At 43.5% G+C, this 12,682-nt stretch overlaps 1 protein-coding gene across 11 annotated transcripts in view; it reads left to right on the plus strand.

Annotated features, from left to right (window-relative positions):
* WRN (WRN RecQ like helicase) overlaps positions 1-12,682 on the plus strand; it is an 86,668-nt gene that overhangs the window by 34,284 nt on the left and 39,702 nt on the right. For all 11 annotated transcript variants that reach the window (XM_075929328.1, XM_075929322.1, XM_075929329.1 and 8 more), the window contains 5 exons: positions 1,466-1,534; positions 5,316-5,398; positions 9,026-9,132; positions 9,928-10,115; positions 11,719-11,893. In XM_075929328.1, the coding sequence (XP_075785443.1) occupies positions 1,466-1,534; positions 5,316-5,398; positions 9,026-9,132; positions 9,928-10,115; positions 11,719-11,893 (622 nt within the window). The remainder of the gene's footprint in view (positions 1-1,465; positions 1,535-5,315; positions 5,399-9,025; positions 9,133-9,927; positions 10,116-11,718; positions 11,894-12,682) is intronic.

The raw sequence follows: 12,682 nt of genomic DNA on the forward strand, positions 1-12,682 counted from the left end.
AAAGTTGTTTGGAGACATTCAGACTGCAGTTAAGGCACAGTTTTTTAACGGGGAGGGTAATTAACCATGTGGACAACTTACCTGGAGTGTAGTGACTTTTCCATCACATGATGTCTTTAAATCAAGATGTAATGTCTTCCTAAAAGTTTTATTGATTTCTTGAAAGAGTCACTGGGTGAAATTTTCTGACCTGTGCTATGCGGGAGGTCAGACTAAATGATCACAATAGTCCATTCTGCTTTTAAATTCTATTAATATTAATGTTGAATTTTCCTCAGGTAAGTGGGTTTAGCCCACAAAAGCTCATGATACTTTATATATGTTTTTGTTAGTTTCTAAGGTGCTACTGGACTACTTGTTTTTTTAAGTTACAGACTAACATAACACAGATACCACTCTGAAATTATCAATATTAATGTAGAATATTCTGGATTTACGCTGCCTCTTTTTTATATAACTACAATACATGTGCCATTGTTTCCCCTATACAGTATTACTGAGCTGTACTCTCAAGGAGAATTATGCTTGCTCAGTCTCTTCCATCCTTTGCAAACCAGACAGGGAAAATGCCTTTCCCAAACATGGAATTTTTGTATTAAGCACTTTCCTTATATTTGCTGTTTTCTGCTGCAAATTATGGTATTATGTAGATGAGAGGCTCGACAGACTTCCCTTGCTGCCCACAAGCCTCCAAGGACAAATATTGGCCAGAATATGTTTGTGTGTCTAACTCATTATCTAGACATTTGCTCCCATCAATGTAAAATGAGTGTCTGTTTATTTACCACCTGCTCACTGGTTCATTAATTTTGGAGTCTGAAGGTATTGGATCTCTGCAGTCTCATATGCCCACTAATTCAACTGTCAGTTTGGATGAGGTGCTATCGGAGATTGAAGTGTTCCAGAGCTGGAACTAATGGATCATTTAAAAAGCAATAAATCCCAGGCCCAGGTGGTATACATCCAAGAGTTTTGAAGCCGCTCAAGTAGGAAGGAGTTGATCTGGTAGCAGAAATATTGAATTGCTCATTTAAAAAAAGCTACTTTAATGTTCCTGTATGTTTTAAAAGCATCTAGAGAAGACTCAAAGAATTATAGACCAATAAGCCTTACATCGCCATCGGGTAAATTGGCTGAGACAATAATTAAATAGAATAGTAAAACACCTGGATGATCATGGTATGAGGGGGTCTAACCAGCATGGTTTCTGCAAAGGACAGTTAAGTCTCACTAATCTGTTATAATTCTTTGGTTTGTAAAGTAGGGGTAAATGAGAGCTGATTGACATGTATTTAGGGTTTCAAAAAACCTTTGATAAGGTCCCTTACAAGAGGCTAATAAAGAAAAGTAGTTATGAGTAGAGAGGCAAAACACTGTCACGGATCTAAAACTAGCTAAGAGACAGGAAACAAAGAAATAATTTCACATGAACAAACCATATCTTGTTTGTGCTTTCTTCATATAGAATGTCAGGCATTCCAGCTTGCTTACTCGGATCAGCTCAGTCAAAAAATGTGAGAGGGGACATCAAAGCGTAAGTTTCACTACTTTTTAATCTCTCAACTATCAGGTCCTGAATACAGATACTTGAATTACTGGGAGGAAAAAGGAAAAGAATCTTGCTGATTTAGCTGAAGTCATTGAATCATAGAATACTAGGACTGGAAGGGACCTCGAGAGGTCATCGAGTCCAGTCTCCTGCCCTCATGGCAGGACCAAGTACTGTCTAGACCATCCCTGATAGACATTTATCTAACCTACTCTTAAATATCTCCAGAGATGGGGATTCCACAACCTCCCTGGGCAATTTATTCCAGTGTTTGATTACCCTGACAGTTAGGAACTTTTTCCTAATGTCCAACCTAAACCTCCCTTGCTGCAGTTTAAGCCCATTGCTTCTTGTTCTAACCTCAGAGGCCAAGATGAACAAGTTTTCTCCCTCTTCCTTATGACACCCTTTTAGATACCTGAAAACTGCTATCATGTCCCCCCTCAATCTTCTCTTTTCCAAACTAAACAAACCCAATTCTTTCAGCCTTCCTTCATAGGTCATGTTCTCTAGACCTTTAATCATTCTTGTTGCTCTTCTCTGGACCCTCTCCAATTTCTCCACATCTTTCTTGAAATGCAGTGCCCAGAACTGGACACAATGCTCCAACTGAGGCCTAACTAGCACAGAGTAGAGTGGAAGAATGACTTCTCATGCCTTGTTCACAACCAGGGCTCGACAAATAAGGCAGTCTACTCGCCAATGATGAGTAGATTGCAACCCGGAAGAGCCAGGTTCGGGCGATCTGCGCATGCGCAGAACAATCTGTGCATGCGCAGATTGCTGGACAGCACGGCTGGCAAGCAGGGCTTGCCGCAGTTCAGCGAGCTCTGCTCACAACACACCTGTTAGTGCATCCCAGAATCATGCTTGCTTTTTTTGCAACAGCATCACACTGCTGACTCTCATTCAGCTTGTGGTCCACTATAACCCCTAGATCCCTTTCTGCCGAACGCCTTCCTAGACAGTCGCTTCCCATTCTGTATGTGTGAAACTGATTGTTTCTTCCTAAGTGGAGCACTTTGCATTTGTCTTTATTAAACTTCATCATGTTTACCTCAGACCATTTCTCCAATTTGTCCAGATCATTTTGAATTATGACCCTATCCTCCAGATTAGTCGCAACCCCTCCCAGCTTGGTATCATCTACAAACTTAATAAGTGTATTTTCTATGCCAATATCGAAATCGTTGATGAAGATATTGAACAGAGCTGGTCCCAAAACAGACCCCTGCGAACCCCACTTGTTATGCCTTTCCAGCAGGATTGTGAACCATTAATAACTACTTTCTGAGTACGGTTATCCAGCCAGTTATGCACCCACCTTATAGTAGCCCCATCTAAGTTGTATTTGCCTAGTTTATTGATAAGAATATTATGCGAGACCGTATCAAATGCCTTACTAAAGTCTAGACTTTACATTGGGCTCATGTTAATGAGCAGTGAAACATGTATGACTTTTTCTTTAAGAGACAGAAGAAGAGCCTCAGAGAGGAGTGCAGGTAGAGCATCGGACTCTTAATCTGAGGGCCCAGGATTCAAGTCCCTGCGTTCCTCTCTGGGATCTTCCTCGGGAGTCTTCTGTCTCTTTCTTCCCCCTGACATCTAGGGAGTTTTTCTTTAAGTATTGACTTTGTGGCTCCCCCTTGTGATGTCCTTGGCCTCCACAAGTCTTACTGCGTGCATCAGAGAGTCAGATGGCAATGGTGTTCACTCTGCTGCCTGCACTGTTTGTTCTGTCAGACTTCGCCTCTAGCTCTGAATGAGAAGGAAAGGTCATTACTCAGCATTGGTAGCTTTCTCTGCTTCGTTGGCAGATTTTAGTTTCCCTTATTGCTTGCTGGTCATGTAGCTCTCATCCCATTTTTCTATCTTCTGGTTGAGACAAAGGCTACTCAGGGTTGTGTGATGAATTAGTGACTGTTATGGATAGATTCACAAGGTGAAGGCCCTGTCCTCAATAGAAAGGTGGGTTGCCTATTCGTCTCTTCCAGGACATGATGTAGTAGAGCAGCTGCCTGAAGCACCATCTCATGGAGTGTTTTGATGGGTGGTGTTGGGTTGGGGGTCTGAGCCTGTGCTGAGACAAAATCCCTTAGTGCCTGGTGAGCAGGTGATTCTGCTCTGCAGTCCTGACTCTGTGATCCTCAAACCAGAGAAGTTTATGGGAGTTGGTCAGTTTTGGGGACTGGAAACACTTCAGCTCTGCTCAGGCCAGCTCCTTCACCATCCTTGTCAAGCTGCCACGGGAGGCCTGAATGCCATTCAAAGAGGATAGTGGCACTGGACCTCCTGCTTGGAACCAGGTGGGAGGAAAAGAGGAGTTTTGAGCCGTGGGATTTCCCTGCCCCAGAAAGGCTGAGTCTGATTGCACTGTGTCAGCCTGTGCTGTGCAGGTGACAGCTCTCCATCGCCAGGGTAGCACTGACTTTCTTAAGGGAAGGCCATTTCAGGGTTGCTCTGCCAAAGAAACAGTGCTCATCTTCAGCTGAGTGCAGTGTGACTCCAAAATTCTGACACGCATCAGTCTTGGATCTGTGTTTGGAAAGGTGAACCCTCCCTGGTCTAGGACCAGGTTACCACACAGAAGGCCCTGGTCTCCCTCTCTGAAATGGTCCATGAATGCATAGGCTCCCAATGAGCAGGAGAAACAGGGAGAACATAAGAATGATAAATCTAGCCTGCAGGGCTTCTCTTCTCTAGCTGTGAAGGGCCTTGCTCTTCAAGTCCTGGCAGATAATACCACAGCAGCTTTGGCAATTGCATATCCATGCAGCAGGGAAAGGTTTGCTCAGCCCCTGGGATGCTATGTGTGTAGTCCAGTCAGCATATAGGAGCTGCACGAGGATACTGTGTGCTCAGTGAGGACAGAGCCTTTGAAGAACAATGCTGCTAGTTCCTCACCTCTGCTGACGGGCATGTGCAAAATGAGATTTTCAGACACTCATAACGTGGTCACACTTGAGGGAAGTTTCATGAGGATGGCAAAAGGCATATCATTATCCCTCGCACCAAATTTCTAATCCCTGTTCCAGAGTGTGGAGACACTAGAGATTCTGTGAAAATAGTCGTGTTTTTTAACATGGGGGAAAACATTGTAATTTTTTCTAACCTCTTTCTCAGAAGTGGTTGAACTGTTTTAACTAAACCATTCCAGAAAATTGAGCCTGAGACAGCGTTGGTGTAGGGAAAATTGCCGTCTGAATGGTTAAAGCTTGTCAAAGGTATAAGCAACTGAAAACCGGGCCTGAACCTGGAGAGTGTTAGGCAAATTTAAGTTTATACATTGCTGCCGCAACGCAGCCTATGATTTTCTTTGTCTTTAATCTATATTCTCTTCAGTATTACTTTTCTGTTTTATATAATATTTGATCTTTCTCCCTTTCCCCTTTGGAGTCTTGAAATCAAGATTGGACATCAATTTCTAATGCTTTAACTCAACCACAGGTTATTGGGCTGAATGCAGGAATCACTCAGTGAGATTTTCTAGTCTGGGGTATGAAGAAGATCAGACTAGATGGTCAAATAGCCCCTTCTGGCTTCAAAAATCTAAGAAATCCATTTCTTTTTTCTCTTCCTTCCTTCCCTCCTTTGTTTCCATTCCCTCTCCCTGCATCTTTCCTTTCCTCTCGTGTTCTCCTTTCACAACCTTTCTGTATTGTCCCCATCTTCATTTTATCCAAGGCACTCTTTCATTGCAGTTTAATTAATTGTTTGAGATCTCTTTCATCTGCTGCATATGACAATATATTTTCCCATTTTGTAGTGGCAACTATAGAGTTGTGTATATAACTCCAGAGTTCTGCTCAGGAAACTTATCATTGCTTCAGGAACTTGACAAAACCATTGGTAAGTTATGATAATTTAATTTTGGGAGCTTGTGGGGAATTTACTCCTGAGGAATTCTGGGCTACTGTGCAATGAAGAATTTGCACCAAATGAATGTTTCCCCCAGAATTTTATTTTTTCACACAGAGTTTGTGATTTCCATCAAAATGCTTGCTCTTGGTAAAAATCACAAATTTCAGTCTCTCACACTGTGAGGTTCTCTCTGACAGCCTGAGCCCCGATATGTGCAGGATTCATAGCAGGGGCCCCAGCTTCCTGGGGCAGATAGTCCTATTCCTGTCCTACATGGGGCTGACATCCAGAGCAGCATTTTACAGTACGGATTGAACATCTCTAGTTTGGCACTCTTGGGACCTCACTGGTGCTGAACCAGAGAACTTGCCAAACCACGGGAATTCATTATTGTCTAGCACAGGGGTCGGCAACCTTTCAGAAAGGGTGTGCCAAGATTTAACTTATTCACTTCTATTTATGGATCTGTGTGCTAGGCGGAGGAAGGGGCAGGGGCAGGCTAGGTATGGTGACCATATTTACTGAACCAGCTACAGCTAGAGATAACGGTTTAATTTAAACTATTAAACAGATTAAGCATTTTTACTTTCTCATGTTAGTTTATCACACTTCATTTTAAATAAAGTAAAATATCAATTTATGTCCAACAGAAAAGGTTTCACTGTTTTCTTTATTTGTGGTGGGTTGGGAAACCTTTTTTGGGTCAGGGGCCACTGACTCACAACAAAAAAATCAGTTGGGGACCACACAAGTGAGAAGCAAAAAAAGCTTCCTCCCAAAACCCCTAACCCTCACTGATGAGGTCCCCAACTGAGACACCTCACTCTTCTGGCGCTCCAGCCCCATGGGGTGAGTGGGAGGAACAAGGAGGACTGAGGTTCAGGGCTTCCCATAGGCCAGAATGACTTTTTCTGGGGTTCCAGAGTTAGTGGATTTTGTGGACCCCCTTAGGCTCTGGGGTGGGGACAAAAATAAGGGGTTCAGTGTGCGGGACAGGGCTGCCAGCCAGTGGGATAGTGATGCAGGAGGTGGGGTGCAGGAGGGGTTGAGGAAAGCAGGGTCTGGAAGGGAGTTTAGCGGCAGGAGAGGGTGTGGGGTGGGAGTATAAGAGGGAGTTTGGGTGGCAGAAGGGGGTTGGGGGATGAACGCAGAAAAGGTGAAAGGGTGAGAAGTAAGCCAAATAGCTAGTTGGGGAGGTAGGCAAAGAAGTGGGGAGTAAAGGAAAGTGCAGCTTCTGCAAAGTAAAATTGTATCCTTCCCAACACATCTTCCCTCTGCTCCAGCTTCACTTCCCTCATCCCCATGATCCCTCTCCCCCCCCCCCCGCAGCTTGATCCCCTCAGTGTAACCCCTACTCCCTCCCATCCTGCCCCTGCATCCTCCTTCATCCCCCCTTCTACCCAAACATTCCTGTGCCCTCAGCATGCACACCAGCAGGGCAGCAGCGCTGGGACTCGCAGCCCCCCCGGGAGCAGCGCTGGTGTGGAAGGGGACAGAACCACTTCCCTACCCAGCCCAGCGCTGGGGCTTACCCCTCACCTGCAGGCTGCGGTGCTGGGGTGGGCAGAGCATGGGGCTTGTTTGAGCTCAGTCAGGCGCAGCAGGGCACTGGGAAAGGGACTCCCCACCCCCGCACACACCGTGTGTGGAGAGCAGCACAGTGCAGCCTGGGCCCTGGTACCTCATGGAGGCTGCAGCAGCTTGTGATCGGCCACCCTGCCCTGGATCTGCAGAGCAGCTCCAGCCCCACTGCTTCTGGAGCAGGGAGCAGAGTGTTAACCCCTTTGCTTCTGGGAGCTGCACACCCAGGCTAGGCAGGGACAACCCCAGGACCGCAGAGCCAAGTGCAGGGTCATGTTGCCTGCTCCGCTTGCCAGGCTGTCTTGGCCCCTGCGTGCAAACGCCTCCCCTTCCCCTGCTTATCCTTCCAGTAGAAAGCCGGAGCTGGTTCTCCAGCCTCCAGCTATGTGGCAACTGCAAGACTCCAGCCCCTGCTGGGGGAAGGAGAGGGGGTGCTTTAACTCAAGCTCCCACTGCGCACACCACTCAAAATCAGCTCTCATGCCACTTACATCAGGTCACATGACCCCTGGTCTAGCAGCATTACCCACACTTCCACTGCTTACTTAGCTCTTGGAAGACATTGAGGAGTAAATTAGAGTTCAATAGCAGCCCAGAACGGTGACAGCCAGGACTGGTGGCTGTAAACAAACTTTATGGGACTTAGGGAAACTTGGTCACACCCATGATAAGTGGACATCCAGCTCACTAAAATCATGCCACCGATGTTGCTGGACCAGAAGGGTTCAACCTGTATAGGGCACAGAATTTTGTTGGCGCAGAATTCCCCTGAGAATAGGGAATGGATTGTGTTGCTTTTATTCAAATGTCTTACCAACAATGTGTTTAGGTGGGTCTTTTTCCTCTGCATTTGTTTAATATGCCCTGTTTTGAGAGTTTCTCAGCAAGTTCTGAGTCCAAAATGGCAATCCTCACTAACTGGTGTCGGTACACTCTGTTAGAGTAAGATAATTACCTTTACTAGATATACATAAAGAGAGAGAGGCCCTGAGCAGATACTACTCATAGGGATAACACAAGGATGAGTATAGGCTGTGCAATATCAGCAGTTGAACGTGCATTCAGCATTTTCAGAAGTATCTTCAAGAAATTAAAAATAAGCACATTTTAGCATTCTAATTTTTCAGAATATTACACTTGATAAATGCATGTAGCATGAGTATTGTGGTTAACGAACTATTTCTTACAAAATACGCTAATGCAGCTGATGCCCCCAAACAACCACTGCAGCAACTCAAAATAAATTAAACTTCAAAAAAATTTTTTTTGATTCCCCAATTTAGTACCCAGTGTTTGTGAGCTGCAAAGAGCTTCCTGAACTTCATGGGAGTCAACAGGAGTTGAGTGTATTTCGTACCTCCAGGACAAAGCCCTTAAATTTCAGAGCCTTTATATTACAGGTTGATGAAGACACTGGTTATAAAGACAAAGTGACAGAGTTCAAATCAAAATATATGATGCATGTGTTAGAATGAAGAGTTGCTTTAGAAGTTTCTCTCCATCAGATTTACCTATGCTTACATTTCCTCTTAAAAGAGATGGAGCAATTCTGGGAATCTCAGGCCTCATTTTAGTACTAAGCAAACCAAATAGAGAGTATCTATAAACAACTAGGTGAACAGCCTGAAGTCTTTATTGGTACCAAAGAAGAGAGAGGAAGTAGAAGGGGGGAGCTGTTGTTCGACCCATCTTATGAGCAATGGGCGTGAAAGCCAGGGACATGGTGAAGAAAAAAGGGGAGTAGAGGAAGAAGGTCTGTGACATCTTTCATTCTGGCTTCATATGAAAAAGGTGAATGTGAAAATGGATTTCCACTGGTCATTAAGCTACCAGCCATTTTAGAAACTCAAACAAACTTCTCTGGCATTCCCAGGGCTCCCATCTGGGTAATAGCCAAGGGCTGATCTCCACTTGCTCAGACTTCTCACTGTAAAGTTTTAACTTGAGTAAATGAGGCTTATATTTTCTAGAACATTTTGTATCCTTTCCTGAAATTTCTGTGCTCATTGCATGTGTGTGTTTTTCCACCCCCAGGTATCACGCTGATAGCTGTTGATGAGGCTCATTGTATTTCAGAGTGGGGGCATGACTTCAGAAATTCATTTAGGACTTTGGGTTCATTAAAGAAAGCACTGCCTTCGGTGAGGCTCCTGGGTATATCTCATATTTACATAAGATAACTGGATATTGCAAATTATATTTAAAAGTACATATGTATAGTAGGCTTAGGACTTTTCTTTCTGACGTTACTCTTTATGCATGCTTGAAGCATTGAGAAATTTGAAAGAGACCAGAATGCACACTAGATATATTGTGTGCTCAATGTTTTTGAAAATTAGGCCATTTATTCAGGTGATAAACGACCGACTATCTGCCAAAATTTCAAAAATAGAAGTCTCAATCTAGGTGCCTAAGGGTAAGATTTTGAAAAGCACCCCATGGATTTAGAAGCAACAGTCTCATTGACTGCTGGCCTCACAGGCATATTTGAAAATCCTAACCATTAGTGGCTAAAATATGGACTTATGAACCGAACATTTGACTCCTCTTTCTGTAGATTCTGTCCTAATGTACTTAACCTTAGGCACCCATATTTGAAAACTAGTAGAATCCTACTGAAGGTTCGATAAAGACAACTGGCCAAATCTAGTTTGGAAAAATATGTTTAAACGTAGTTTCTGTTTCCTTTGTGTAGACTGGTGAATGTCAGTTTGTTTTTTATGGAAATGCCTCTAAAATCTATTTCTTTGTGACAGCATAAAGCTCTAGCAAATATAATATTGTCTCTTCTTCTGGGGACTGTAAGCAGAATGGGATATCTAGTCTTACCCTGTTTTCCTTAACTTTGAATCACAATAAAATAAAAAGGAGCAAGAATGACAGGTCTCCATTTGAGTCCTCTTCCTCCCATCATTTCCCTCTTCGTTTCATTTCAGGTTCCTATTGTTGCTTTAACTGCAACTGCAAGCCCTTCAGTTAGAGAAGACATTGTGCATTGTCTCAACCTAAAGAATCCTCAGGTCACATGTACAAGTTTTGACCGACCTAACCTATACTTAGAAGTTGGACGAAAAACTGGAAAAATCCTTCAGGATTTAAAGCCGTTCCTTATTAAAAAGGAGAGGTGAGGCTTTCCTAGCTTGCTTGTTCTATCGGCTGTTGCTTTTGTATCTCAGATATTATCAAAGGTGTGCTTGCCTGGGAGTCAAAACTAAGAACAGCAAAGTGGTTCTCTTCCTGATTCTGCTGCATGACCTTGGGCAGATAATTTATCCTCCTACCTTTTGTGTTGTCTTTTTAATAAGCTGTTCAGGGTGTGGACACAAGCCTTAGTGTAGTGCAAATACTGATTTCAGGTTGGACCTCCCTTATCCAGCACCCTCAGGGCCTGACTGGTCCCGGATGAGGGATTTTTCCAGACCAGGGGAGATCATTTCAGGCCCCCTGCTGTCCCCCCTCTCCTCCTGACTCGCCTCGTTGAGCCACGCACCGGTTCCCAGGCTCCCACCCCCTGCAGCACACCAAGACTTTCTGATCCTGGAACATCCGTGGTCCTCCCAGACCATGGATTTTGCTAGACCAGAGAATCCCAGATTTTAGAGGTGCAACCTGTATTTAGCTGCATAGTGAATGACTTCCTATACCATATTAAATGGAAAATAAGGCTAGGGTTATGCACAGATTTGATTTTGGTGTGGCGATTTTGATTTCTAGCATTATGTTTTCATTTGCCTGGCTGAAGACAAAAAATCCCAAATGTGTTTCTTTACAGGTAGTCGGGTACAGATAGCTTCTTTGTTTTTAAATTACTTGCAGATACAGAAAAACCAGCATGAAACTATGGAGTGGTATGTAGAGTAGGAGGAGGAAGGTTGGACTTGAGAGGCAGCCTTTTGAGTTACTGATGGATCACTACTGTTCTGTTGTGATTTCATTCATGAAGTTATTTTCATGGGAGGGCTCAGTTTTGTTTCGAAGGGCAGCATGGCTGGAGAGTTGGAAAACAGAACATGAGGGCTGTTGATCTGAGAGAGATGGGGTGAAGGGTGCCAAGCAGAGTGGGTTGGAAGGAGTGTTTGTTCAGCAAGGGGAAAGAGAAGAGCGTGCAAGGCTGGGTGGGTCGGAGTGAGGGGTTATATTTGTGTACGTGGGATTAGGGAGCATGCGTGGTGTAGAGAAGGGGAGTGAGTTGAGAGAGGTGAGAGGCAGGCTGGTTGCCGCTGAAAAGATTTTCATTCGTTCTTGGCTCTTTTTAAAAATGCTGAACATCCTTTGTCACAGCAAGTGTACGTGAAAATAGTACTGTGATTCACACGAGAAGTGCACTTGGCAGAACATCACTGAAGAGTTGTAATGTGACAACAAGATATGATATTGGTAAACCTTTAAAATCATTCTGGTACCAAATACTGTGGAAATGAGAGAGATCTTCTGAATGGCTTTCTGTCTGACAAGATCCTACCCTTGTTGAGAAGCCAGGAAGAGATTTTTAGCTGGTATTAATTGTCAGAGTTGTATTGAAGTCAGTGGAGTGGGGACAGTTTAGATCAGCTAGAAATCTGCCTCCTAGAGAGACCATATGAAAACAACAGAGAATAATGAAGAGTTGCAGCAAAATCTGCAACCTGACTGTCCTTAGTCTGTTGACTCAGGTGTTGAATGTGTGGTTCACACACGACCTTCTTATCATTTATAAATATATTTACCTGTTATTTTATTTTCCTTAGCTCTAGGTATGAGTTTGAAGGGCCCACTATTGTGTATTGCCCTTCAAGGAAGACCACTGAACAAGTAGCTGCTGAGCTGACGAAATTAAATTTGTCCTGTGGCACATACCATGCTGGCATGGGAATCAAAGCAAGGAGAGATGTTCATCACAGGTTCATGAGAGATGAAATTCAGGTATAACTGTGTACTACAGGACTATGTTCTGTAGGAAATGGGTTAGTTAATGCTTTGACATGTACAGACTGAGAGAATTTTGAAATATCAGTCTCTCTTTCACAATTACTTTGTACCTGTCACAAAATGGGCAAGAATGGGCATCCTCTACCTTCATCAGTCTGTCTGTAGAAACAGTGACATAATTTGTGACCTTCCGGTCAACACCATGTACTTTATTCTAACATATTTCAGTCTTTCCTGACTGTACAATCTACAGAGTATGAGAAGAAGTGACTTTTTCTCATGCTGATGTGCAGTCACTCTGTCACATAGACCACAATAATGTTGCAGGAAATTAAGAATAAGCCACCCCACTATTTTGTATGATTCTACTTAGGGCTGTTTGGTGTATAAATTGTGTGTTTTTAAATGAGCTCCTCTGTGTATGCTCAGCTTCATTCAAATATATTCTTTCTTGTGTCTTTTTAGGAGAAAGGCAAAGTAGGAGATGCATTTCAGTCCATGATGATATTTTCTAAATAATACTGTATCTTCAGGCTTTGACTAGTCTCTGAAGTGGAGTATTATTTTGCTTTCATGCCGTGCATTTCTGCAACAGTAAGATCTTCATGTTGCCATGGGAAATCATTAGAAGTCTATAGAAAATGCCTCGTGAATTATTCTGGTTTAATGACTGGAACATTTCTGATTTATTGTGGTTGTGTGCTGTGGTGATAGTTAAGCCTACAACTTTATCTGAATTGAGCTTCACTATAAAAAGTGTAAAAACTCATAAGGCATATCAGT

The sequence above is a fragment of the Pelodiscus sinensis genome, chromosome 5, assembly GCF_049634645.1.
Source record: "Pelodiscus sinensis isolate JC-2024 chromosome 5, ASM4963464v1, whole genome shotgun sequence".
NCBI classification, from domain to species: domain Eukaryota; kingdom Metazoa; phylum Chordata; order Testudines; family Trionychidae; genus Pelodiscus; species Pelodiscus sinensis.